The following is a 26,928-nucleotide window of genomic DNA, read 5'->3' as shown; positions in this document are numbered from 1 at the left end:
TTTTTTTAGTAGCACTGGAAGTATGAACGCAGAGCACAGATGGGGGCAGGGGCACCTTACCTTGAGACAGCTACGCCATGGTACCGTCATTATTGCTCACTTAGCTGCCCAGTCTAGGGCAAGTTTCCTCCCTTCCCTCAGTCTTGACCTGCTTATCCGTGAAATGGAAATAAGCAGAGTTACACCACCCCACCTGTGGTTTCTGTGAGGGTGAAACGCATAAGGTAGGTAACAGCAAACAGTAGAGGGCAGGGGTCCAAGGCACCTCTGTGTCCAGCAGGAAGGAGTGCCAGGGTCTGTGGTGATGGCCACCACTGTGTGGCAGCAGAGCCTTTGGATATTTGGTTTTTTCTTTTGCTCTTGTAGTCTTGGAGATTGAGCCCAGGGCCTTCCCACTAAACTATATCCCCAGCCCTCTTTTTAAAATTTTGAACATAGGTTCTTGCTAGATTGCTAAGTTACTCAGGCTGGACTTGAACACAGGATTCTCCTGCCTCAGCTTCCCAGAGTGTTGGGATTACAGGAATGAGTCACTATGCCTGTCTTCCTTGGAGTTTATATTTGCCACCTGTGCGGGACCACCTGGATGACTCTCCTTGGCTGTTATCTCCATTGGCTGAACCTGAGCCTGTTTCCATGTAGTGATAGGTACAGAGCTGGCCAGGACTTTCCCTTATCCCTTCAGTTGGCTTTAAGCAGTGCATATCCATGCAGCTGAGGTGCTGATGGTAGTCCTTGAAGATGGCAGGTAGTGTTTCCCCAGACCTTGCCTTGTTCCCTTGTGTGAGCCAGGATGACAGGATGAAGGGCCAGTGCTCCACACTGTTGGCTGGGATCAAACCTTGAGATAGAGACTATGACTTCCTGAGGCTTAAAAGATTATACATTAGAGCTGCAGCACAGACCCAAAAATGTTAGCTTGTGCTCGCTTCGGCAGCACATATACCAAAAATGTTAGCTATTCTCTCAATTGTATTATGCAGATTACTCTTCACATACTTCTCTGCATATTGCAGGGGTGAATGCAGGCCTCCCACCTAGCCCAGTTCATAGCACTCCTCTACTTCCTGCCATACTCACAGTCACTTATCCTCAAGTCACTCCTTTCTTCATGAATAAATAAAACCTGGGTTCAGTCCCTGGGTTGAGGCCTTTGTTCCAGATAGCCATGATCATGGCTGGACTTAGGACCCTTTGGGTCCCCATGACTACAAATATGCCTTAGTGTCTTTATTCTCACAGTGGGTTGCACTGGGTGTGGTAGGTTGGAATTAACTCACTAGAGTACCAATAACTTTGCATGGGATTACAAATATAAACTTCCTGGGCAGTGAAGGACTGGGAAGGACTCCCCAGAGCTACCATGATGTGGAGTAGGTGCTACGTAGCTGATCTGTCTGTTCCCAGAACTGTGAGGTAGATTAATGTAGCGATAGCAGGAGGTCCTGTTAGATACACTTACACCTCTAAGGACTCCTGCAAGTACTTCTTCCTGTTACCATTTTCCAATTTCGTCTGGTTTGTGGCTCAGAGCTGCTACTACTGAGAAGCTGGCTCATGATCCGTGACGTGGGTCCTCTGGCAGCAGAGTGTTCAAATCGAGCCCCTGCCCACCATTGATTCACCCTTCTTGTCCTTGTTCAGCTGCAAAAGGCTGCTGACCCTTGGGTCCTGAAGCACTCAGACCTGGAGAAGCAGGACAACAGCTGGAAAGAGGTGAGGGTTTTGCTGCCACCCATGTCCTCTTGGCTTCTGGCTATACCATACATTTAGTTCTGTTTGTGGGGGACATGACAGAAGATGCTAACCCTGTCCCACAGGGCTCCTTGGGTCCTCATCCCTGGTGTCTCCACGCCATGGTTGTATGCTGTGTGACTTGGAAAGAGTCCTCTGCCAGGACCATCCTTCCATTCCTGGGAGAAACCTCTGCCTCTCTTGATATCACCTGTGCCTCTGTGGCAAGCAAGGCCTCTAACTGGCTATTGCTGATCTTGATTGGTGATCTTGGCTATGTCACTCCCCATCTCTGGGCCCCAGTTGCCTCACTGATAAATGAGAATCAAATTTTCTACCCTGGCCCAAGCCCAGGGTGTGGAGACCAATAAGGTCACATTAATGACATCTGCACATAGGCTGAAGTACATTGTTGCTATAGCAACATGGCTGTATAACCAGATGGCACCTTTGCATGGTCCGTTTGGTCCTATGGCAGCCTGGAGAAGTGGTGTATCATTCCGGGACTTGAATGCAAAAACAAACACCTACTATGGGATGCTGAGGATTTTCTTAGGATCCTGGGAGTACTGATAATGCAGGTTGCAGGGGCTGTGTGCCTCTAGAACCCACATGGTCACTGCTGATACCACCAACTGAACAGCTGGCCATGGGGTGCTTTGTTGCTGCCACCACATTTGGAATTAGTTTTACATGGTCATGCTTCCTTTGGAGGTCACTCTTTGGGCTTCAGCGGCCCTACCCTACGTCTCATTCCTAGGGTAGCAGAGTTAGACGCAGTGCGGCCAGAAGCTGACCAATGGGAATTCGAGATCATCAGTGAAATTATTCAGCTTTCCAAATGGGGGGACGTAGGCGTGGTGGGGCAAACCTAGCTCCTGTACTGGCCTCCTGTGAAATTCCTTCAGGAGCCAGAGCTGACCCTACTTTTCTTTTTCAACAGACAAGAAATGAGAAGATCCATGACAAGGAGGCTGTTTCTGAAGCTGAGCTTGGGGGAACCGGCTTAAAGAGGTGCTGGCATCTCCTGCCCTGCCCACAGCCTGGCCCACCTGGCCTGCTTCTTCCCCTTTTCAGAACTGGGAGAGCTCTAGGGTGTGATATGTGTTGAACTCAAGTCACTCAAGAGCAGGAAATCCCTGAAAGAGACAGGGAAGGGAAAGAGCTGTCAGTAAAAGGAGTTTCTACCAGGCCATTCTGTGAGCAGCTGACCCCCAGTCTCTGGGAACTCTGGGAGCCAGGGAGGAGCATGCAGTTCAGAGTTATCCTGCTGAAGAACCTGGGGGAACTAGCTTCAAGTGCTGGGAGGCTGGGGTGCCTTTTCACCAAGTCCTGCCCATGGTTTGTTAAGAGGCATTAACTGCTCTTTCTAGCCTCCTCTGTCTGGAGATCAATTATGTACCCATAGCCAGAGAGAAAAAACCCCAAGTTATGTGGAGGATAGCAAGTGTTCAGAGCATGTGAGTAGGAGGGAGAGAGGAGAGGGAGGCACCCACAGTGTCTTCCAGAGGGGAGCAAGGCAGCCCTGGTCCTGTTTGCACCCTCCACAGAAGTAGATCACATGCTTGCTCAGTGTGTCATTTTCCACTAATACCACTTTTCCTCTTTTGCCCTTTCCAGGACCAAATCTGTCTCCTCTATGTCTGAATTTGAAAGTTTGCTCGACTGCTCCCCTTACCTTGCTGGTGGAGATGCCCGAGGCAAGAAGCTACCCAGCAGCCCTGCCTTTACCTTTGTGAATCCGGAGCCAATGGATCCAGAGAAAAAATCCAAGGAGAACACTGGGCTCTCTTCAAGGGACTGCAACCGCTTGGGCACGCTGGCCTGTCAGGACCCTGCTGGGAGGCAGATGCAGCGTAGCTACACTGCCCCAGACAAGACAGGCATCCGGGTCTACTACAGCCCCCCAGTGGCCCGGCGCTTGGGTGTGCCTGTGGTCCACGACAAGGAGGGCAAGATCCTCATTGAGCCTGGCTTCCTCTTCACCACAGCCAAGCCCAAAGAGTCAGCCGAGGCTGATGGGCTGGCCGACAGCTCCTATGGCCGTTGGCTCTGCAACTTCTCCCGGCAGCGTCTGGATGGGGGTTCGGGGGGCAGCGCTGCAGCACCTGGGGCTGCCTTCCCCACTGCCCTGCATGACTTTGAGATATCAGGCAACATGAGTGATGACATGAAGGAGATAACCAACTGTGTGCGGCAGGCCATGCGCTCTGGCTCACTGGAGAGGAAAGTGAAGAAGAGCACATCCAGCCAGACGGTAGGCCTGGCCAGCGTGGGCACGCAGACCATCCGCATGGTCAGCGTGGGCCTGCAGACTGACCCGCCACGCAGCAGCCTCCACGGCAAGAGCTGGTCACCCCGCAGTTCCTCACTCGTGTCCGTGCGCAGCAAGCAGATCTCCTCCTCCCTGGACAAGGTCCACTCACGCATAGAGCGGCCGTGCTGCTCACCCAAGTACGGCTCACCTAAGCTCCAGAGGCGGTCTGTGTCCAAGCTGGACAGCACCAAGGACCGCAGCCTGTGGAACCTGCACCAGGGCAAACAGAATGGCTCGGCCTGGGCCCGCTCCACCACTACTCGGGACAGCCCCGTGCTGCGGAACATCAACGATGGGCTGTCCAGCCTCTTCAGCGTGGTAGAGCACTCAGGGAGCACAGAATCTGTCTGGAAACTGGGCATGTCCGAGGCTCGTGTCAAGCCTGAGCCACCCAAATATGGCCTCGTGCAAGAATTCTTCCATAATGTGTGTGGCCGGGCACCAAGCCCCACCTCAGCAGCAGGGGAGGAGGGCTCCAAGAAGCCAGAGCCCCTCTCCCCAGCCAGCTACCATCAGCCGGAGGGCATGGCCAGGATCCTGAACAAGAAGGCAGCCAAGACAGGCAATGGCAGCGAGGAGGCCAGGGCCACCATGCTCCCCCAGGTGGGGAAGGATGGTATCCCACGGGATGGAGACGGAGCCTTGGTCCTTCCAAACGAGGTGGGTGGGTAGAGTTTGCTCTTTTTTCTGGGAGAAAGGATTAGCTTATAAGGTCCAGTCCCTTGGTTTTTAAACTTGAAGTGTATGATCCCTTGTCTCAAAAAGTTCTTGTGATGGTCGGGAATGGGGATGGAAAGTCCCAGACTGGGAACAGCATGTACCTGGTGGTCACATGATCTGAATGCCGAGAGACCAGTGACCGTGGTTTAACTGGCTGCTTTGTCACCACATAGCAGTGACCTCCAGGGGTGCTGTGTGCCCGCTGCTGTCACCCCCAGTGGTGTGCTGAGTAGTCTGTTGAGCCTGTGAGAGCCAGTATAACTCTTCTGTGTGAGTGGTATTGCCTTGGTACCTGAGACTGTCTGAGGTGGAGGGCTGACACTGTGAAAACTGGTGAAGGCTGCAAATCAGGGTTTCTGCCCTCATTCCTAGAAATTGTCTCCCCTCCCTTTCCTCCTGTCCTATTCCCACCTTGTCAGGTTATTAAACTCAGCCTCCTGTATGCTAGACAAACTGTACCACTGAGCTATACTCCCAGCCCTTTTAATTTCTTTCTTTCTTTCTTTTTTTTTTTTTTTTTTTTTTTCCGGAACCAGGGATTGAACTCAGGCCCTTGCGCTTGCCAGGGAAGCACTTATTCTACGGAGCCATCTCCCCAGCCCCCTAATTTCATTTTTAAGATGAGATCTCTCTCAGTCACCCAGGTTGGGTTCAACTTTGGAATCATCCTGCCTCAGCCTCCTAAGTAGCTGAGATTACAAATGTGGGTCATCATACCTACCTGAAAACTGTTATTAAACATTAACCCAGCTGCCACTTCCCCTCCCATCTACATTTCCCAGCCAGGGCGGTGGCACAAACCTGTAATCCCAGTACTCTGGAAAGCTAAGGCAGGAGGATTGCAAATTTGAGCCCAGTCTAGGCAACTTAGGGAGGCCCTATTTTAAAATAAAAAATAAAGTATAAATAGGAGGCTAGAGAAATATTTCAGAGTGAAAGCCCTGGATTGAATTCCTAGTACCAGTAGAAAAAAAATAATAATAACTTTCCACCTAAGTGTTCACATTCTCTCTAGACACTTCTATTGCTTATCTCCATTCTTGATATCAATTTTGATAAATTTGAGATTATTTGAATGTTAGGGGGCCGGGGAGATGACTCAGTAGAATAAGTGCTTGCATGGCAAGCGCAAGGGCCTGCTGAGTTCAAACCCCGGTTCTGAAACAAAAAAAAAAAGAAAAGAAAAAGAATGTTAGTAAAGGATAAAGGAATTCATCTAGATTAGCAACGCAGGAGGGCAGGGTTAACATCTCTAAAAGGAACAGGGCCCCGAAGGCCTCAGCAGCTTCTCCATCTCCCTCTTGTTCCTTTTAAATTTCATTTTCTCTTTGGTTTTCCTCTTCCTTCTGTGTCTTTCTGTTGCATTTGCGTAAGGACCAGCTGGGCTGTTTTCCTTCTGGTTTTGTAATAATCTTCCATCTAAAGCACCTAAGAGGCACTAATTCGGAATCCCTCCACTCCACTTTCATGTTTCTGAGAGAAAGGAACTGACTTCTCCCTCCGGCTCCCCAGTCAGATGTTGGTCCAGTCAGCCAGCCACGGCTAGTGCTGTACATCTGCCGAGGGCTCCGCGTGAGCTGCAGCTGAGGACAGACGTAAAAGGCTGTGTGGCATGGGCTGTGCTGACCCAGAGGGGCTTCTTGCTATTACCATATGTTTATTTGGCTTCTAGTTTCTCAGTGATACTCTAGTGGTACACATCTTGCTCTATGGTTTCGGACAGATTATTTCCTTAGGTTTTGAGCTGCAGAAATAGGATTATAGAGTAAAAATAATATAAATTTTTTAAAAGGTATTTGGTAAGGGTTGCAAACTGTCTTTAAAAATATGTCTGGATTAGGGAGTAGCTCAGTGGTAGAAAGCTTACCTAGCATTCGTAAGTCCTTGGTTTGAGTCCTAAACTCTGAAAAAAAAAAAAAAAAAAAAAAAAAAACCCACCACACTTGAATGGATAAATGAATTATTTTTATTCAGTAGACTATTACAGAACCATTAAAAAGAGATCAAAACATATAGTTGAAAGAAATGTGTGCATGCTTTCCAATAGCAAAATGGGCTGTTGGGACTGGAGTTATTTTGGTAAGTGCAGAGATGTTGAGAATAAGAAGCAATGGGCCCAGGAGCTGTGTCCAAGGCTGGGAACGGCTCTGTGGGCAGCCTGAGCCATGGGTGGTCCAGTCTGTTCCTCCCGGCTTCTCCTGACTTCTTCCTCCCTCCTCCTAGGATGCCGTCTGTGACTGTAGCACGCAGCCTCTCACCTCCTGCTTCGCCCGGCCATCCCGCTCTGCCATCCGCCACTCTCCTTCCAAGTGCAGGCTGCACCCTTCTGAGTCTGGTTGGGGAGGGGAGGAGAGGGCGGCCCCCCCCAGCGAGTGACAATATCTGAGCCCCCGCCTCAGGCCGCCCAGTCCCCAGATGGCAGGAGGGAACAGCGGAGAGGAGGTGAGGGGCCATCCATGCCTTCAGCAGCGCAGCTCCCTGGAGGGACAGCAGCTGTGCCACTGCCAGCGAAGAGCTTTTGTATCAAGGTAAAGCAGGGTCTCAAGTCTCGGGCTGACCACTGGGTGGTGGCCTCTGCCTTCCCAGGGGAAGACCGTGAGCGGGGAGAAAGACCTCAGCTGGGCCTTGGAAGTTTCTACAGGGAGCTCAACAGGACCCATCCCTGGTCCTAAAGGACACCTTTGTCTGCTTCCAACTTTACCCATTTCTTGGATGAGCCCAGGAAAGGATACACTTCCATGCCTGGGGAGAAGGGGCTCACTGGGGCTTCACCGCTGACTGCGCCCCTTCCCTGGAAAGATGTCACAGAGAAGAGTAGGCTTTGCTCTTGGACCCAGCTTGGTGTGCTTGACAGAGTACGGCTGGGCATCACCACCATAGCCTCCACCACCATCAGTGCTGCCTCAGGTTGCTGGACTCTAGTGGGTATGAAAGGGCAGTAGTCAGGGCCAAATACCTACTTGGAATCCTGGAGCCCTGGATCCTCCTGCCTGTACCTGGATGCAGCCCAAACTGGGAGACACGGCGGGGATATGTAGGGAATTGCCTCACTTGCCAAGGTGTCTTGGGGGAACCTAACCTTCCTAGGAGACTTGGTGAGGCCAGAAACAGGCAGAATCACTCCGAAGCCCTGGTGCATAGATAAAAGCCTCCGTGCCCATGCCTTGATCTCTGGGGCCTCTTTCCCTGGTGTCCTAAAGGGGCACCGCATCTCCACTGTGTGTTTACATCCTGCAGCTAGTCGAGGCGGACATACTCCCAGTACAAGACTTGCAGTTGGTCAGGTCAGGCCATGAACTCTGAGAAGTCAGTGTCCCAGGACACAGTAGCAGACTGGGGCAAGGAAACACATGTTTTGCCTAGATTGTTTATTTGAATTTTTCGTATTATAAATATTTAAGGTGGTTTATTTTAATAATTTAATTTACCCAAAAGCCCCTAAGGTAATTTATTGGAGGTTGAGATATATATTCTTACCACTGGGACAGTGTGGGGCTCCTAAGTTTGTGGACAGGCATGGGGTCCCCCCATGTGGATGAAGCAGCTCAGCCACCAAGCTCTGGTCTTCTGGCAAGTTTAGGGGCCCCTCCCCAGGGCTGGGACCTGCAGTTTGCTCTTCTACTCCACTGACCATTCAGCCTTGGCATACTTCTTTCACTTAGTACCTGGTACTTGCCTGGCCCCTAGAGGTCAGTGTCTAAGTGTGCTTGACAGCGTGGCTGGCCAGACTGATGTCTCCACTCCCCAGACATCCTCCATTTTCCTTCTCATTTTCCTCGCTCCTCTGACACCTTCCTCCAAGAATCACAGATTACCACGGCTCCATTTAGAGTGTGGCAATCCCTCCAAGTTCCCTAAATGAGAACAGGCAGGAAAATAGGATGAATTTTGAGAATGTCGTTTATTGCAGCTTTGCACACAGATCTGAGAGTGTCTGCCAGCCCGCCAGCCTTTTCACCAGCCTGTCTCCTTAGCCTTATGGCCTCTCATGACTTCTCCCAGCCCCAACTCCACCGCCCATTCCCACACCTGTGGAAGCCACCAATGCCGTCCAATGGATTGAAATGTGGCTCAGATGCCCTCCTCCTTGGTGCTGATGAGCCCATTTGATTGCACAGTGTCCACCTCCTCTCTGCCAACACACAGATGCGCCCTCCTCCTGCCGCTGCTGGGACCAAGTATCCCATCCCAGGATGGATAGGCTTGTCTGCAGAAGTCCCTTTCAGAAAGGCTGAAAGCCAACAGCATTGTTAGTTTATCCCCAGGACACACAAGATGGCTTGTGCTCCCACTGCCCCATTCCTAGCATACCCTGTCAGGGGCATCTGGACTAGATTCCCAGAGTCTGTTGTCCTCATTTCTTGTGGGCTGCACATCGGGGTCATGTCAGTCCTGCCAGCTTCCTACTCTAGTGACTTGGTGTGGGCAGAACAGTGGCTAGTACTCCTCGACGGTACTCCCACTGCCACCCAAGAGGTCAGGGGCCTCTCCACATCTGTCTCCAGGTGAGGGGATTCACACCAGGCCACAAAACCACAAGAGGCCTTCTGCCACCTCCCAGAGCTGCAGAAGGCCCGGGAGGCTGCACTCTCAGCCTTGGGGGAAAGTCCCCATGAGACCAAACCCTAAGGGCCACTCAGCCTTACCATCGTCTTCATCTGAGATTGTCATGCTGTCTTTGTCGTCACAGCATCTGGCCCCAATGGCTGTTGGAGGGCCCAAGTCTTGGTTTTCAGTGAAGTACCAGTTTCTCCTTGCATGCCACTGTGCAAGGCCATTTGTCACTGTTCCTGGAGAAGCCTCTGGACATGGGGCTCGATGGGGTTTTGAAAATGTTATGTGTAAATATTGGTTTGGTTTTAATTTTTAGCATTTTACTTGGTAACTGGTTGTGTTTTCTTTCTTGGGGTGGGAGGGTTGGTTTGTAAAAACTCTCTACTCTTTTGGAATGTGATTTCTAAGTTTGTTTTTTCAAATGCCTTTTACGTCTTGGTAACATTCCCAAAGCAGAAACTGCCTGACCCACAGTGAGGACTCACCCAGAGCCCTGGGGGGTCCCAACACGGAATGCTGCCCTTCTTTCTCTTCCTACTTGTACCTTTTTATTCCGACACCTTCTAACTTCTCCCCTAATCATCTTCTTTTTCCCATCCCTCTCTGCAACCAAAGTCCCAAGGAACCCTGGGATCCCTCTCCCCTACCGACTGCCTGGCTTGGGTCCATGGGTTGGCATCGGTTGGTTGGAGAAAGAGGAGAACGCTTTGCATGATTGCCCCTACACTCAATGACTTCACATTTTTTATGCCTGACTTCTTCCCTGAGTCAAATGAAGCCCTCCTGGGTGCAATAGTGACTGTATTTGAAATGAAAATCAACTAAAGTGCATCCATGACTCTTGATGCCCAAGGCATCAGAAGCCAATTTCTGTTGCTGCCGGTTTTCTCCCTTTCTCCTGATCCTTTTGCCAACTAAGGTAGACCCACAAGAAGTCCTGTGCTTTATGAAGTCAAAATGGGCTCCATCCCTTGGCTGCCCTTGGGATATTCCACCATCTGGCCCCCAGGTCGCAAAGCTGAGGGCTCAAAGACTTGATTGACCCTGACCTTGTACCTTGATGCCCTTCTGAGGATTTATCCCTCAGCTTCTCCTCTTGCCTATGTAACCCCAGACTTTCCTTCCCTCTCCCCACCCACCCAGGATGTTCTCCCCTCCAGCCTTATCAGCCCCCAAGTTCCCACTACCTCTTCTTTAATAATAGTAATGGTGATGATAATCCCCTATACATCCTGCCCCGAGCACTTTACTGTTCAGAGATCACCCCCCATTCCCCATCCCCTCCATGTCTCCCGAGGACAATTCTAGGAAGCAGGCTTGGCAGGACAACTTCATTCGTCCATTCTGTCTCCAGGACCTCTGCACTGAGCTATGTCCCCACAACTTTTTCATTCTTTATTTTGAGACATTCTCATTAAGTTGCCCGAGCTGGGCTTGAACTTGTGATCCTCCTGTCTCAGCCTCCCAGAGTGCTAGGGTTATAGGTGGGCACCACCATACCTAGCTACACAATGCTATATCTTTAAAAAGAGCATTGTATACCTCAACCAAGCTTAATTTTTATCTAATTACTCTGAGGATTTCCAAGAATCATCAGAGGCAATCTGTAATTTCTGTCATGTATGTTTAATAAGAATAGAAAAATGCAAAAAGTAGAAAATCACAAAAACCAAGATGATGATTATTCATATCTATCTATTTTAATTCTTGTGGTCATGCAATTAAATTTCACCCCTCCTTCCGCCAGTACCAGGGATTGAACTCAGGACCTTATGCTTGCCAGGCAGGCACTTATGCCACTGAGCTATCTCCCTAGCCCTAAACTTCACTCTTTTTGTGGAGCCGGGGATTGAACTCAGGCCCTTGCACTTGCCAGGGAAGCGCTTATTCCACTGAGCCATCTCCCCGGCCCTAAACTTCACTCTTAACTGAGCAAGATGTTGCACATCTGTAATCCCAAATACTCAGGAGGCTGAGACCGGAGGGTCATAAATATGAGCCTAGCTGGGGCAATTTAATGAGACCCTGTTTCAAAAAAAATAAGCATTGGGTTGTGGTTCAAGCCACAGTAGTGAAAAAATTTTTCCCTCTTATTTCCTAGAAGCCATGGAAAAAAGGAAGGAAGGAAGGAAACAATCAGGATTTTATAATTTTCATCATCTTGTCATGGGAAATAGAGTGTGATAGCTTTTATCCTGTGTTGCTAGCTTTGGGAGGGGTATTGAGAATTGAAATCAGGGCCTTCATACTGAGCTGCATCCCCATCCCTTTTTTTATTTTGAGATATGCTCTTACTGAGTTACTCAGTTTGGGCTCAAATTTGGGGCTCTTCCTGCCTCAGCCTTCCAGAGTGTTAGGATTATAGGCAAGTGCCAGCATGCCTTGCTCTGCCTCATCTTCTACTTAGCTGGTTCCTGTCAGCAGATGGGCCACCCCATGGCTAGGTTTTCTTTTTCTAGACCCCAGGCTTATTATAGCCCCAGCCCCCAGCCCACCCACAACATCCTCCCCACTGGCAGTGCCCCTTGGGCGGATTTTTCTGCAACCTCAGCAGCACACACCTCCCTTGTAGGCTCACAGTGGGGACATGCCCCAGGCTTCTGGCGTCCTGCCTTCCCTGGGTATTTATTTTTTTAGTTTTCTCACACCAGATGGGCTCTTTCCCAGATATATCAGGCAGCACAGCTTTGCCAGCCCTTCCCTTAGGATTTGTACCCCCCAGCACCTCCCAGGGCAGAAAGACATCCCTCAGCCCCACACTCGACCCTACTGTCTTTTCTGTCCATAACCTCCAAGCTGCACCCTAGCACCTTCCACTGAGGAAGAGTATGGTGGACATGAGCTTGGATTTCCTCTTCCAGCCTCCTCTGCCTTCTCTGCCCCTACATGGCCTTAGTTATAAAGCAGGTGTGGGCTGACTTGGGCACTCTTTCTCAGTCACCCGTCCCACCATCTAAGCATCTTTTCTATTTCCTTCGGCCCTTGCCTTCCAAGCCAACAATACTTTGCAAAATACCCAGGCCCAACATCAGCAGGGGATGGAAGACAGTTCTGGGCCCAGATCCTTCCTCAGGCCTTCACCACCTACCTGGTCCACTCCATCCTTTCCATCCAGAGACCCTCCTTTTCCCCTTGCGGAGTCCCATTGGCTCTGCTCCTCTTCCTTTCTGCCCTGCACCAGCTCTCTCGACACCAGACCCCAACAAAAGGGGCTTTGATTTCCTCTGAACATCCTGGATGGGCTAGGCAGTCAGGGACAGACTGCCTTGGCATACCCCATTCTCAAGCTACGCCTATGGAAAGGAACCTCAACTAGCAGTCTGACCCTGTTCTTGGCTGACCTTGGCTCCGGCCCTCCCAATTTTATAGTTCTCTGAGGAGTACCAGGATGACCCTATGGGCCCCAGAGCATCCCTCATATTTTGGGGTCCTACAGCCCCATCCTTTTTCTAGCAGGCCTTAGCATCCCGGTTCCTCTCTCAGCTGTGCCACCAATCTCTGTGCCTTAGTTTACTTCTCCGCACAGGGGGGCGCTCACCACAAGACCGTTCCCAGTAGCTTTTTAGATCCTTTGGTGCCTATAAGGCTGGCTGTTGCCAGCATGGCTCTGGCTGGTTGAACCAGGTTGCTGAGGATGAGGATGAGGTGACTTAGGGACACCATTCTAGATGAGTAGTTTTCAGATTGTGTCCCAGCAGAAGAAGCAGAGAACCTGATGGAAGTGTAGATTACCAGCCCTGCCCAAGATCCACTGGATTAGAACTTCTGGAGCCAGTGGCCAGCAAGCTAGGGTTTTTTGGTGCCAGGAATGAAACTCAAGACTGCATTAGCCAGGCAGATGCTGTGCTGCTGAGCTACATTCCTGACCCACAAGCTAGGGTTTGACAGAGCCCTCCAGGTCACTCTGCTATACACAAGTTGACCAACTGGATTCCTCCCAGTGTAGCCTTGGGAGGGGTTGTGGCTGGCCAGGAACAGTGGGAAACACTTCATCTGGACTGAGGAGATTGCAGACCCCTCCAAAAAAACACCAACCCTCTTGTGTCTCCTCTTCCTGGAAGCTAGAGAGCACAGTTCGTTTTTCTTTTTCTGCCGCTGGTTGGGTTCAAGCTCCATTCACCCATCCCGCCAGTCTGGGTTTTTCCAGAAGGCTGTGTAGGTGTTGGCAGTAAGCAAGAGTGGGAGTCCTGGGGAGGCAGGAGGCGAAGACCCCTGTTTGTCCCTTGGGAACCTCACCGTAGGCCAGGTGGCTTCTCTTGAAATGGAAAGAAACCCAGCTCCACAAGAAGAGAACCTGAGTCTCCTTCTGCTTCCTTTCCTTTCCTTCCTCTTCCTCTTCCCCTTCCCCCTCCTCCCTACCCCAGTAAGAACTTGTAGACAGTGCCAAAAAACTCTAGCCCCCAGCCCCTGGGGAAGAGAGCCAGAAGCTGCCCCCATTACCCCTTCCCCATCCCCACCAATACTGTGAAGCCCCCTTCCTGCTCAGCCTGGTTTCCTGGTGAGGGTCTTGTCGTCGTGGGCCCTGGGGCCCCCAGGGAGAAAGACCCTCGGGAGGGAAGGGACCAAGGGCATCCTTGGGCCAACTGTCCCCCTCTTTATGCTGTTTGCTCCTCCTCACTTCTGTCTTCAAAAGGCTCCTTCCCAGGATGGATTGGGTGCTAGGACTACTGCAGTCCAATCCACCAGCTCTCCCTGCCCTGTGTCTTATTTTGACATGAGAATAACTGTACAGTGTAAACTTACAAAGCGTTTTTAATGGTTGTAGATTGGAAATAAAGTATGTCATATGAACAGTTGCTGTGGACTTGGCCTCCTCTCTGATTTTGCTAACAGATCTGAAACTTCACTCCATCTCACCTGCTGTTGCTTGGGAAGAGGGGACTGCCACTGCCAACTGGCAGGTTTGGGGGTCACTTGGCAGGAACCCTCAGATACTCTGGCTCCCAACTACTCGTAACTCAGTGTCTCCCACAAAGTATGTTACCACCCCTGAGAAATAAAGTATTCAAGAAAAAAAATAGGGTAAAGTCTTTCTACAAAAGAAAATTCATTCTGGAAAAAGAAGACACTCAACATTTCATGGTAAATTAACTATACCAAAACATTTACATCCTACAGCTCAGCAGTTCAGGAGCTGGGTAGTTCTGATTCCAGGTCTCTGAAAGTTGTTCAACATCAGTTAGGCTGCAGCATTTTTTGTTTGTTTGTTTGTTTGTTTGTTTGTTTGTTTTGAGATGGTTTCACTGCATAGTTTAGAATGGCCTTATCTTCACTATGTACCCAAAGCTGGTGTTAAGCTCAAAGTGATCCTCCTCCTCAGCCTCCTGGTGCTGGGATTTCAGGCATGTGTTACCATGCCTGGCTGTAGTGTGTGTGTGTGTGCGCGCGCACTGGGGATGGAACTCAGAGCTCACACATGCTAGGCAAATGCTCGATGACTGAGCTACACATCAGTTCTGGCTGTAGTTTTCTGAAAGCCAGACTAGGGCTGGAAGAGCCACTTGCGAGGTGGCTTATCCACATGCCTAGCAAGTTGCGTATCTGCCAGATGTGGTGGCAAATGCCCATAACTCCAGCATCCTGGGAGGCTAAGGCAGGAAGCTTTAAGTTTGAGCATAGCCTTTTAGTAAAACTCTCTCAAAGTTAAAAAAAAAAAATTAAAAGCTGAGGTTGTATTCAGTTTTTTTGTTTTTGTTTTTGTTTTTTTGGTGGAACTGGGGATTGAACTCAGGCCCTTGTGCTTGCCGGGCAAGCGCTTATTCTACTGAGCCATCTCCCCAGCCCCCTGTATTTCAGTATTAAGGCTCTGGGTTTATTCTCTAGTACAATAATAAATGAAGTAAATAAATAGGAATGAGAATGCAGCCCAGTACTAGAACATCTGTCTAACATTCAAGGTGCTGGGTTCAGTCCTCAGTAGTGAGACAACTCGGTTTACCCTGTCTTTTTTTTTTTTTTTGGTACCAGGAATCAGACTCAGGACCTTGCACTTGGCCACACAGGTGCTCGTGCTGCTAAGCTGTATCTTTGCCTGCCCTCAGTCTTTGGGTTAACAGACAAACTGGAAAAGTGGTAGTTAAAAAGTAGATCAGCTTGTACAGCAATTAACCACTAGGAAGAATGTATGCAATGTGTTAATTATTGAAACTGTCCTACCAATTTGGTTTGAAACTGTCTCATTGCTATTTGTTTCTCAATAAAATTATGGAAAAAAAAAGTAGATCAGTTTTCAAATATACTCAGCCTTCAAAGACTGTGTATTCTACATAGATAGCAGGAAGCCAGAACCAAGAAAAACAAGATCAAGACCAAATCCACTGATGGCTGGTGTTGGAGACCTCTGCAGTGGACTTCAGTCTCCTGCCTGGAGTTATACAACATGGCAGGAAGAAAGAGCAAGAGACAAAATAGGGGTGCCTCAGGGATCTGAGAACAAGAGGCTGTGAAACACCCAGAACCTTGCTATTTATTCATTGAGGAAAATGGTGAGGGGTGTCGCTGCTGGATGTGCTAGACCAGTAAGGAGGTGGGCAAGGCTTATATCTAAGAGAGCAAAGCATTCTTGCTCAAAGGACAAGAACAGCCAGATTTAGGTGATGGTTGATAAGCAATGTACTTTGTAGCCAATTCTGGGAAGGAGTTTTCCTCTGGAGGCATGCGGGCCTCAACAGAGATGTTATCTCATATTTCAGCCCTGTGGTATAACAGCTTGTCTATCTGAGCTCAGCCATGGCTGTCAGTGATAAACAATAATAGCTCATCATCAGCTGCCTGCTTTCCTGAAAGTTGGTGCACAATCTCAGCTAGACTTACTAATTGAACTGAAAGCCATTGTAGGGAAGTTGCCTGGATACTGCCCGCACTGCTTGCAAGTAAAAACAAGCATACTTGGCTATGGGGGAGGGCGACATGGTGGTCCTCCACAGGTCAAGTGTGGTGCCGCATGCCTATAGGACAGGCTGAGGCAGGGGAATCATGCAAGTTCAAGGACTACACAGCGAGTTCAAATCCAGCCTGAACTACAAAGCAAGACCCTGTCTCAAAAAACAAAAAGACCCTGGGGCTGGTGAGATGGCTCAGTGGTCTAAAGCACCTATTTAGAACAAGCTTAGCAAAGCACAGGGACCGCGGTTCGATTCCCCCAGCACCGCATGCCAGCCTGCCCCGCCCCCTAGTGGGCTGAGCTGTCCACACACACACACACACACACACACACACACACACGCATAAATAAAATTAAAAAAAAAAAACAAATAATTGGATGAGACAAGCCACAAAGGTGCCAAAAGTTTATTTGAAAAGTAAGGGGTAAGGGGAAAACTAGCGAAAGGATGATGAAGCAAAAACAAAAGCGCACTCTGTGTGGGCCATGAAGTCACAATAGGAGGTTCCCACTGGTATTTTGTGTCCTCCTTTTCCTTCCACATCTCGTGGGAACACGGGAGAAATTTCACGTAAGGGTCCTGGGAATTATTTGGTGCTATCCTAGATTATGTAATTGACGGGTCCCATTTGTTTTCCCAGCCAACTTTGCCCACGTCCTACGTTCTGTAACCCAAGGGGACATTTTCGTGGCATCACCCTGGATGTTAAGGACGCGGCCTGCTTTCTGGGCCCTCAGGGCACAGGCATGTGTTGCACTCCTGAGAGCACAGAAAGGACATCTGGTTTTCAGCAGGGGGCCACAGAGAAGGTTTTGAGATAATTCTCTAGTTGAGACTTAAACTTGGGGAGTTTTGGTAGGAAGAGCTGGGAAAGGCTTCCCTAGTAAAAGATACCGTTTTAAGGAGGGAGCCAAAGGAAGCAACAAAGCGGGATGGGCGGAGCTGCAAGAAGTTTAGGGCGGGGTGGCCTGTTGACAGGGAGGGCAGGAGCGTTTCGTCACGTTGAGGAGCCCCAGAAGGAGCCCCCGGAGTCAGAGCTCTAATTTATCCAAGAGTCATGGACCGCTCTTTAGGAGATAAAAGGGAGCGGGACCAGGGCTTAGTAACGAGTGCAGCGCATCAGACGCCCTCTGAGGCACTATATTCTTTCCACAAGAACCTCAGAACCACTGTTTCTCCATCAGCTATGGGCACCAGAGCTTGTGGAACGCAAAGAGGACGCACCACAGAGTGCAGGGCCAAGCCGCGGACTCCCGCACCGGCTGTGCCCGGGGAGGCGCTGCCACGCCCGCGGGGATTCCCTGCGAAAGAAAATAGCGAGGCGTCCGGGAGCGCCGAACACCGTGTACGCATGCGCCCGGCTGGAGCCAGGCGTTGTGCGCGCGCGCGCCGAAGGCCGCTGGGGATGCGCATGCGCCATTGGTTGGCGGGAGTTTTGCAAATGGCGGCGTTGAAGCGTACCGAGAGGTGCTCGCTAGGCTGACACCTGAGAGGCCCCATAGGTCCGCAGGAGGTGCAGAAGGGAACTGGGACTTTCAATATCTGGAACAGAGGCTCCGGGCTGAACCGGCGTCGCTCTGAGGTCAGAAAGTCGCGTACTCCTCGCGGGATGTGGTTCCGCGCTCATCCCCTCGCGAGCGTCTCGTCTCGGCCCGGCCCGGCCCAGCCCACTGCGATCGCTGCTCCAGACCGCAGGCCCTCGGGCGGGGGGGGGTATCGGAGACCTTCCCCCGGGCGTGGGTGTGGCCCGGGCGTTTTTGCTCCCCCTCTGAATCGCGGGGCCTCTGCAGAGTGGAATGTGTAATAGTGCTTAGAGTTATGCAAAGAATTACATGGGATAAGGATGTGAATAAAACGCTTCAGTGGCATAGGTCTTGGGGAAATACTTACTCGAGTGACAATATTGGAGTTATTATCCAAACTTGAATCTGTGTTACTGCCATAAGTATTATGGGTGTTTTGTTTTGTTTTGTTTTGTTTTGTTTTTTGGCGGAACTGGGGATTGAATTTAGATCCTTGCGTTTGCCAGTCAAGCGCTTATCCTACTGAGCCATCTCCCCGGCCCCTTTATGGGGTTTTATATCCTTGAAGAACCCGTCTTTGTTCTTTTTACTTTTGTGTTGTCCCTAAACGTCTGTGCATTCTTATGGAAGATGAAGATTACTTGGCTGTGTGCCCACCTTCTTCAAGTTAGTTATCTGACAGCCCTTGGGAACACAAATGCAGTGTGCTTGGGAGAAGGATATGTAAACAGATATCACGGGGCCGGGGAGATGGCCCCGTGGAATAAGCGCTTGCCTGGCAAGCGCAAGGGTGTCTGAGTTCAGTCTCCAGTTCCGAAAAAAAAAAAAAAAAAAAAAGATATCACAGCTAGTATTAGGATGTGCTAGTATTTTGTGTGACCACCAAATCTGACAGAGAAGTACTTAAGCTGCTTCGTTTGTTTTTGGTCTTTTTAAAAAAAAAAAAAAATATTGTGTTGTTTTTGGGGGAGCGTTGATTTATTTATTTATTTTTGTGCTGAGGACTGAACCCAGGGCTTCTAGCTTGCTAGGCAAGCATTCTACTGCTGAGCCAAATTCCCAACCCCAAGTGAACTATTTAAGCTAGATTAGGGAGGATGCATATGTTTTGCAAGTAGGACAGATATGTACAAAGGCTTGAAAGTGATACAGAAAATGCAAATGGCAGGAAAGAGCCTGCAATGGTAGGCTGGTATTCCTTCATGAACGTGTTGAGTACACTGGAAAAATCTCTGCAGCTGTCTAGAGAATGGATTGGACTGGAGCAGTCTTGAATATAGAAAAACCAGTAGGGAAGCTGATCAGGGGCCAGGAGAGAGCAAAAATTATGAAACATGGATTAAATTACTAACAGTGGGAGGGGCTGGGGAAATGGCTCCGTAGAAGAAGCGTGTCCCTGGCAAGTGCAAGGGCCTGAGTTCAATCCCCGGTTCTGCGGAAAAAATAAATAAATAAATAAATAAATAGTGGGAATGGAAGAAAAATTGAGACAAATTTGGTAGAATAGATAGGATTGGGATTGGAAGAGGTAAAGCATAAAAAATTAAGAATAATGTGTTTTTCCTCATATGGAAAACCAAGTGCATCCTAATGCCACCAACTGCATTAGGGGAAGAGGAAATAGTAAAGTACAAAATAATTGGGAGAGAGGTTATGATTAAGAGAGATGGATTTCCAGCAGTGAGTTCTGTAGAAACTCAGAATAGGGGCAATGACCCCTGCTATAGTTTGTTTATTTGTTTTGCAGAGCAGTGTCAGATTTTTTGGCACTGCCTCTAGAAGAAGGTATTGGGCCTCTTGGTGGTGAAGTGGGGCTTGTGCTGGCAATGCAGGACCTGGTGGGGCAGCAGGAAGCATTGGGAACTTGATCTTTTTTTTGTTTATTTATTTATTTTGTGTCTGTGCATGGCCAGCTCAGCCCATGAGCAAAGCACAGGGACGGTGGTTCAATCCCCCAGCACCATATGCCAGCCAGCCCCGCCCCCTGGTGGGCTGAGCTGGCCATGCACAGACACAAAATAAATAAATAAATGAAAATATATCTTTTTAAAAAAAAAAGTCATGGTGGGCCGGGGAGATGGCTCAGTGGAATAAGTGCTTCCCTGGCAAGCGCAAGGGCCTGAGTTCAATCCCCGGTTCCACAAAAAAAAAAAAGAGTCATGAAACTGCTTGTCAGCGGACAGGTGGCACTTGCTGGCTGCGATGAAGTGGGCGTGGGCTCAGTGCCAGACACCCGTGTCCTGGTAGTACTGGGTGACAATGCCTGCTGTGGTCAGGTTCCAGTATTCCTGATATATGTTGTGGGTGCCATTGCAGGAGTCATAGTGCAGCCAGATGCCAAAGTTCTTCACTCACAGCGGAGACTTATCAAACACCTGCCCACAGTAGATGATCTCCTCTGAAGATTTTCTTCAGCTGAGACACAAGTACCAGAAACGGGACTTGGTGATGACATGGTTGGGTGTGAAAATCTGCATGTGGTAGAGAGGCAGCATGCAGCACTGGGGTAGGTAGGCAGCAGAGTGTGCCTGAGGCCTTCTTGGCGCTCCCTTTTTGCTTGCCGCCACCCTCAGAAAGGAAGCCCTGCTATAGTCTTTGTGGAGGAAGAGAGAGCTATTTAGAGAGGCTGGAAAGTACAGAGGCTATTGTGGGAGTGTTACACCACAGTGAGGCTAGAACCGATATTTAAACAGATGACTTTATTTTCCTATTTTCAGGGTTCTCTATCCAGAATGACTTCCATCACCACAGAGAATATAGAAGGTGAGTATTACAGTGAAATCCAGTACCTCTTGTCTTGAGTTCAGTCTTAACACGCTGCAACTAAATCCTTTCCTGGCTCTGCTGGATTTGAAATGGCAAACTCACGTATTTATAGAAATACTTTCTTCTTCTTTTTTTTTTTTTTTTTTTTTCAAATAGAAATATTTTCTTGGTGTTTCTTCTTCCTTCCTTTTCTCCTTTCTTTCAGTGGGATCTTGCTTGCTCTGTTGCACAGGCTGGCCTCAGACTCCTGGGTTCAATCTGTCTTCCTGTCTCAGGCTCCCAAGAAGCTGAGATTACAGGTGCATGCCACTTCATGGGGACATAACTTTTTTCTCTGTTCTTTTTGCTAGTTCTGTGGATTGAACCCAGGGCCTTATGAATGGTGGGCGAGTGCTCTGTCATTGAGCTACATTCCTTGCCCTTTTTTTCATCTTTTTGCTTAGATACTTAGTTGTGGGTTTGATTTTATATTTTGACTTTTTTTATAACAACTGCCAGAAGCAGAATCAGTGACTTCTAAGACTCATGATCATCAGTTGCAATCAAGTCTCCACCCTGTAGAAGTATTTACTAAAGCATCTGCCTCCCTGGTAATGACTGAAGGCACTTCAAAGGAAAAAAATCATCTTGCCTCCACCCCTGAAAGAGGACATTGTGATGTCAGCCACCAGGAAGGACTTCAATCCAGGTCCCTTCATTTGTCCCCTCAAGAATATCCTGTCCGTCATCAAGACAAGAGGCAGTCCTGGCGACGGGCAAGTATGAAAGAAATAAACCGACGGAAGTCATTGCCACCTTTTCACCAGGGCATCACAGGTGGGGTGCTGTCTCTGTAAGACGGACGGGTTCCAGCATACATGTACGAGGCAGTGAGGAATGACAGTGTAGTGGAATTGTGTGACTTTGCTGTTTTTTATCTATGTGATTTTGAACAGATCTTTTCACCTCTTAGAGCCTTAGTTTCTTCACCCGTGAAGTGGAGCTAATGGGCCGGGGAGATAGCGCAGCAGCATAAACACTTGCCTGACAAGTGCAAGGTCTTGAGTTTGATCCCTGGTACCGCAACAACAACAACAACAAAACAGAAAAAAAGAGGAAAAAAAAAAAAGAGATAGTATTATCGGCCACTTGGGGGTAATTCTGCATTTATAAGCTCTGCTATCACACACCTAAGAAGTACTTAGTATTATTCCTGTTACATTTATATTAGCTGCTATGAAAAGAAATTCTGGTTGCTAATTTGTTCAGCACTTCAGTGCTGGCTAGTATAATTGGGATTAAAGAGTCTGTCCTGTGGCTTTCTGCTCATACTGTAAGGTAGAACAGAAAGTGAACAGGTTAATAGCTGATTTTAGCCTTTTGCTTTGTGCGTGCATGTGTGTGTGTGTGTATATTTGTATTTGTGTGCACACACTCATGATGCTAGCAAACAGTCTTTTTTTTTTTTTTTTTTTGGTGGAACCGGGGATTGAACTCAGGCCCTTGTGCTTGCCAGGGAAGTGCTTATTCCACTGAGCCATCTCCCCAGCCCATAGGAAACAGTCTTTATAACTGGGAATAACTCAGGGAAGTTGCACATAAAAATATCTAGAGTGGAGAAGTTGGGTGTTGCCAAGTGGTAGAGTGTGTATTTAGTATGTGTGAGATCCTAAGTTAAATACTAAAACAACATTAAAAAAAAAAATCATGAAAACAGGGATTTTTTGTTGTATCTTTTTTTTTTTTTTTTGTATCTTTTTATAGTGTTGGAGATTTAGCCCTGGATCTTCATAATAAGCTACGTCATAAGCCCTTCTTTGTTTTTTATTTTGAAACAGGGTCTCAGTGAGTCAACAAATTATCCAGGCTGAGGTAGAACTTGTGATCTTCCTGCTTCAGACTCAGAGTGCCAGGCTTACAGGTGTGTACCATCACACCTGGTTGAAAATGCAGTTTTTAGGGCTATCATATTTATTTATTTATTTAATGTATTTAGTACAGGGTCTCACTACCCAGATTGGATTTGTAGTGATCCTTCCTGTTTTTCAGTCTTCCAAGTGCTGGGATTACAAGTGCACGCCACTATGCTGTCTCATTTGAGGTCTCAGCATGGTCCAGGGATGGGGCCAGCACTGCAGGTCAGGGATTAAGCACCAGGCCCCTGCATCTGCCTAAGCAAATGCTTTAAGGGATATCATATTTAAATACGATTGTGTGTGTATGTGTGTGTGTGTAACAGTGTCTTGCTGGCTTTGAACTCGTGACATGCACCACTATGTCTGGCCCTTGATTCCTATGATTTTGTGTAGATTTACAGTCATAACTATATCTCAGTATCAAAGTACAGAATCTAAGCCAGGCGTGGTGGCACATATCTATAAACCCAGCACTCAGGAGGCAGAGTCAGGAGGATCACTAAGAGTTTGAAACTAGCCTGAGTTGCATAGTGAATTCAAGGCCAGCCTTGAACTCTTACATAGCAAGACCCTGTCTCAAAAAGAAAAGATGGGTTATTTTCTCAATATTCCTGGCCACCTGCCAAGTTTTCCTGGTTATAGCAGGCAGAATCCTGTTTTTCTTGGCTGAGAACAAGAAGAATTAAGAGGGAAGATAAGAGCTTTAGAAACAGCCAGTAGAAGATTGTGATCAAAAAGAGAGATAGCTCTAATAATTTTAAAAGCAAAAAAAAAAAATTTTAAAAGCAAACCACCTTTGCTGGATAATAATTGGTTTTAAATAGACATAATTAAAAAGCAATATCTACATCTTGTTTCGGGGTTTAGTTACCACTAATTATATAAGATGCTCGCCCAATTCAGCCTTGTAATTTGCTGAATGGTCCTGTTGCCCAGCCTTTGCTTCTCAGTCTTACCGGGCTTCAAATAAAATGATTGCCTTAAAGTTTTTTTTTTTTTTTTATATTTATTTATTTTTATTTATTACATTTATTTATTGTGTGTGTGTGTGGCCAGCTCAGCCCACCAGGGGGCGGGGCTGGCTGGCATGTGGTGCTGGGGATCGAACCGCGGTCCCTATGCTTTGCCAAGCTTGTTTCAAGTAGGTGCTTTAGACCACTGAGCCATCTCTCCAGCCCCTAATAAGGATTTTTTTTTGTTGTTGTTGCTCGAATGCATTCAGGGCACTTTTGGCCAGCGGGAGAGGTGTGAGGTTCGAACTCCAGCAACCTGAGGCTGACAGCTTTGTGGAAGCAGCCACTTAAAGGCCTGAGCTAGGGCCAGGCCCCCTGCCTTAAAGTTTAATGGAATATGTATAGAGTTTAAGAAAATGACGTACAGAATAAGTGTTCAACAGGTACACCACGCCTGGTGCTAGCTGAATCATTTTTAATCTACCTTGTTTAATTAAAGTTTTAGCTGGGTGTGGTGGTGCACTCCTGTAATCCCAGCACTTGGGAGGCTGACACAGTAGGATTGCTGTGAGTTTGAGGCCAGCCTGGGCTACAAAGTGAATTCAAGGCCAGCCTAAACTGCATAGTAAGACCCTGTCTCAAAAAACAAATAAAAACTCACCTGTTTGGGTTTTTTGTTTTTCGGTCTTTCTTGAGACAGGGTTTTTCCATGTAGTTCAGGCAGTTGAACTCACTATGTATGTAGCACAGGCTGGCCTTGAATTTGTGGCAATCCTCCTGCCTCAGCGTATCAAGTGCTGCGGTTACTGGTGTGTAGCACCATGCCTGGCCAACAAGGTTTTAGTGTAATGTGTAAAAGAGATTCTCAGGGCCGGCCAAATAGCTCAGTGAATTAAAGTGCCTGTTTAGGCAGAACACAGGGGCCTGGGTTCAATCCCTGGGCCTGCCATGCTGGCCCCGCCCCCAGAGCACGCTCAGAGGGGCGATTGGGACTGGGCACAGAGGCGTGTGTGTGAATCCTAGCCCTTGGGAAGCTGTAAACAGGAGGATCACTACGAGTCCAATCTACGTAGTGAAACCCTGAAGACCCTGTACTAAGTACATTAAAAAAGAGAGAGAGAGAGAGATTCTCATAGCATTGTGTTCAGATGTGCAAATAATATTCTTTGGTGGTCCTGGAAAAATTAGAATGTTCCCTTTAATTAGAAAAGGCTAGAGAGCCAGTGAGATAGCTCAGTGGTCTAAAGCGCCTGCTTAGGCAAGCTTAGGCAAAGCATAGGACCACGGTTCAATCCCTGGCACCACACTGTGCCGGCCCCACCTGGGCTGAGCCAGCCACCAAAAAAAGAAAAAAAAATTTAAAAGGCTATTTCTTGCCTTCAGTTGGATTGCATCAACGGAGAAGAATTTTCAGATTTGTTACTTTGCTGGGTAAGTAAACAGTTCCTTACATGTGGTCATATCTTATGTTAGAGCTCAGCAGGTCCATCAGTGTTGACTTAGGAGAAAGCAAGCGGCTTGGAGCTCTCCTGCTTTCCAGTTTCCAGGTGAGATTCTTAAGATTGGAAAATGTTTCTATTTTATTTACTTGATATTTTTATTATCAATGGGGCAAATTTACAGAGGAATCAATACTATGAGGTGAACTCATTATGAAGAAAGTTTCTTGCCAAGAATGGTGGCGCATGCCTGTAATCCCAGTACTTGGGAGGCTGAGGCAGGAGGATCACTGCAAGTTCGGGGCCAGCCTGGGCTGAGGTGCATTCAAAGCAGCCTGAACTTGTCTTAAAAGAAAAAAAAGTTTCTTTCAGGCTGAGATTAATTTAAAAGCTAGATTTAGGGGCCGGGGAGATGGCTCAGTAGAGTAAGTGCTTGCCTGGCAAATGTGAGGGTCTGAGTTCAATCCCTGGTTCCCCAAAAAAAAAGCTAGATTTAATCTTAGTAATGAGTTCTCTTCAAACCAATCCCATTATTGCTGCTGCTGCTGATTGGCTAATATTTCCCCAGTATAGAGTATCTTTTGCCCATTTAGAGCAAGTGATGGGACTTTAAAGTGAATAAAGATAAAAAATCTGACTTATTATAATATTGATAAATATCTGAGTTCTGATTACAGGCTAAACCAATGTATGATTTGTATTATACAGTTTTTCTTAAAGTTATATTGTTAATTATATAATTCACTGGTGCTTTTGGCAGTTTAGATGAGCAAGTAATTTGTGAATTAAGTGGCCATTTTTTCCTCAGTTAAAAAACAAAATGTGGATTGGGGAGATGGCTCAGTAGAATAAGCACTTCCTTGGCAAGTGCAAGGGCCTGAGTTCAATCCCTGGTTCCGGGAAAAAAAAAATAATAATCTGAGCAACAAGGAGTGTTTTTTTTCCTGAATTAGTTATTTGTTCATGTGAAAAGGCTTAGGTGACACTAGGTATGGTGGCCCATGCCTGTAATCCCAGCACTTGTGAGCCTGACGCGATTGTATCTTCAGATTCAGGCCTGCCTTGACTGCATAGCAAGTTCAGAGCCAGTGTGGATGACATAATGAGACCCTGTCCCAAAAAGGAACAAAAAAGTCATGTTTAATTTCACTACTTGTTTGTGTATGCAATACTGGACATTTGAACACAGGGTCTTTGCACTGTGCTATATCCCTGGGTACTTTATTATTTATTTTGAGACAGGGTCTCAGTAAATTGTTTGGGCTGTACCAAAAAAAAAAGAATTCTGTCTCCGACTCTTAGAGTCCTTGGATTATGGGTATGTATCATGCCCAGTTTAGTTTTACATTTATTAAACATAAAATTGCATGAACTTAGCACTGACTTGGAAATTTTTGGTTGTTGCGCTAAAAATGCTTTTTTAAATTCAGTTTTCAGTTCAGAAACTGGAACCTTTCCTAAAGGACACTATGGGCTTCAGTCTTGAAAGTTTTAGAGCAAAAGGTAAGTTGCTAAGAATAGTTGAGTAAGCTTAGTTCTGACTTACACCCTCTTTTAGGTTCATCAAAGCCTCATTAGTGGGGTCAACATTTACAGGAGCTGCTGCTTTACAAAACTAGCTGCCTCTTTTTAAGTGTATTTAAAAATACAGGAACTGGGCATGGTGACACATGCCTGTAATCATAGTACTTGGGAGGCTGATATTTTATATATAAACATACATACATGTTTAAGAAGCACAGAACATATGAAAGTAAAAAGTAATCTTTCTGTCCCAACCCATAGTCTTTACAGAGGCAACTATGTAAGTACCAATCCTCAGAGATAACTACAAGTGCCAGTTTGTATGTTCCTGTAAAGATATTTATTGCTTTTCCAAATATGAATACATACTCTGTGAAGTAGGATCTCTGGCATGTCAGACAATTGTTCTGCTGCCAAGGGACACCCTTTGTCCAACCTTGGCTTTTTCTTCTGAACGTAATATATGTTCCACATTGTTCCATGTCTCACATAGGGAGCGATGTATACTCCATTATATAAATGAGCCATGTTTGATTTCATTAGTTCTTTGCAGATAGACTTAACAGTTTTTTGGGGGGTGTCTTTTGCTATTGTAATAAATACTTTTTTTTTTTTTTTT

The 26,928-nt window shown here is 47.5% G+C and overlaps 2 protein-coding genes across 3 annotated transcripts in view; both read left to right on the top strand.

Annotated features, from left to right (window-relative positions):
• Positions 1-10,738, top strand: part of Soga1 (suppressor of glucose, autophagy associated 1) — a 69,563-nt gene extending 58,825 nt beyond the window's left edge. For both annotated transcript variants that reach the window (XM_004630889.2, XM_023714980.1), the window contains 4 exons: positions 1,645-1,716; positions 2,678-2,748; positions 3,355-4,711; positions 6,995-10,738. In XM_004630889.2, coding sequence (XP_004630946.1) covers positions 1,645-1,716; positions 2,678-2,748; positions 3,355-4,711; positions 6,995-7,147 — 1,653 coding nt within the window. In that variant the 3' untranslated portion in view covers positions 7,148-10,738. The remainder of the gene's footprint in view (positions 1-1,644; positions 1,717-2,677; positions 2,749-3,354; positions 4,712-6,994) is intronic.
• A 6,913-nt stretch (positions 10,739-17,651) lies between these two features.
• Positions 17,652-26,928, top strand: part of Dsn1 (DSN1 homolog, MIS12 kinetochore complex component) — a 23,386-nt gene continuing 14,109 nt past the window's right edge. Inside the window, exons 1-4 of the mRNA XM_023714959.1 lie at positions 17,652-17,791; positions 20,450-20,495; positions 24,820-24,893; positions 26,216-26,288. Of these exons, the coding sequence (XP_023570727.1) occupies positions 20,465-20,495; positions 24,820-24,893; positions 26,216-26,288 (178 nt within the window). The 5' untranslated portion in view covers positions 17,652-17,791; positions 20,450-20,464. The remainder of the gene's footprint in view (positions 17,792-20,449; positions 20,496-24,819; positions 24,894-26,215; positions 26,289-26,928) is intronic.

This window comes from Octodon degus, unplaced genomic scaffold (genome assembly GCF_000260255.1).
Source record: "Octodon degus isolate 3935 unplaced genomic scaffold, OctDeg1.0 scaffold00037, whole genome shotgun sequence".
NCBI classification, from domain to species: domain Eukaryota; kingdom Metazoa; phylum Chordata; class Mammalia; order Rodentia; family Octodontidae; genus Octodon; species Octodon degus.
This window is presented reverse-complemented; position numbering and strand designations above follow the sequence as displayed.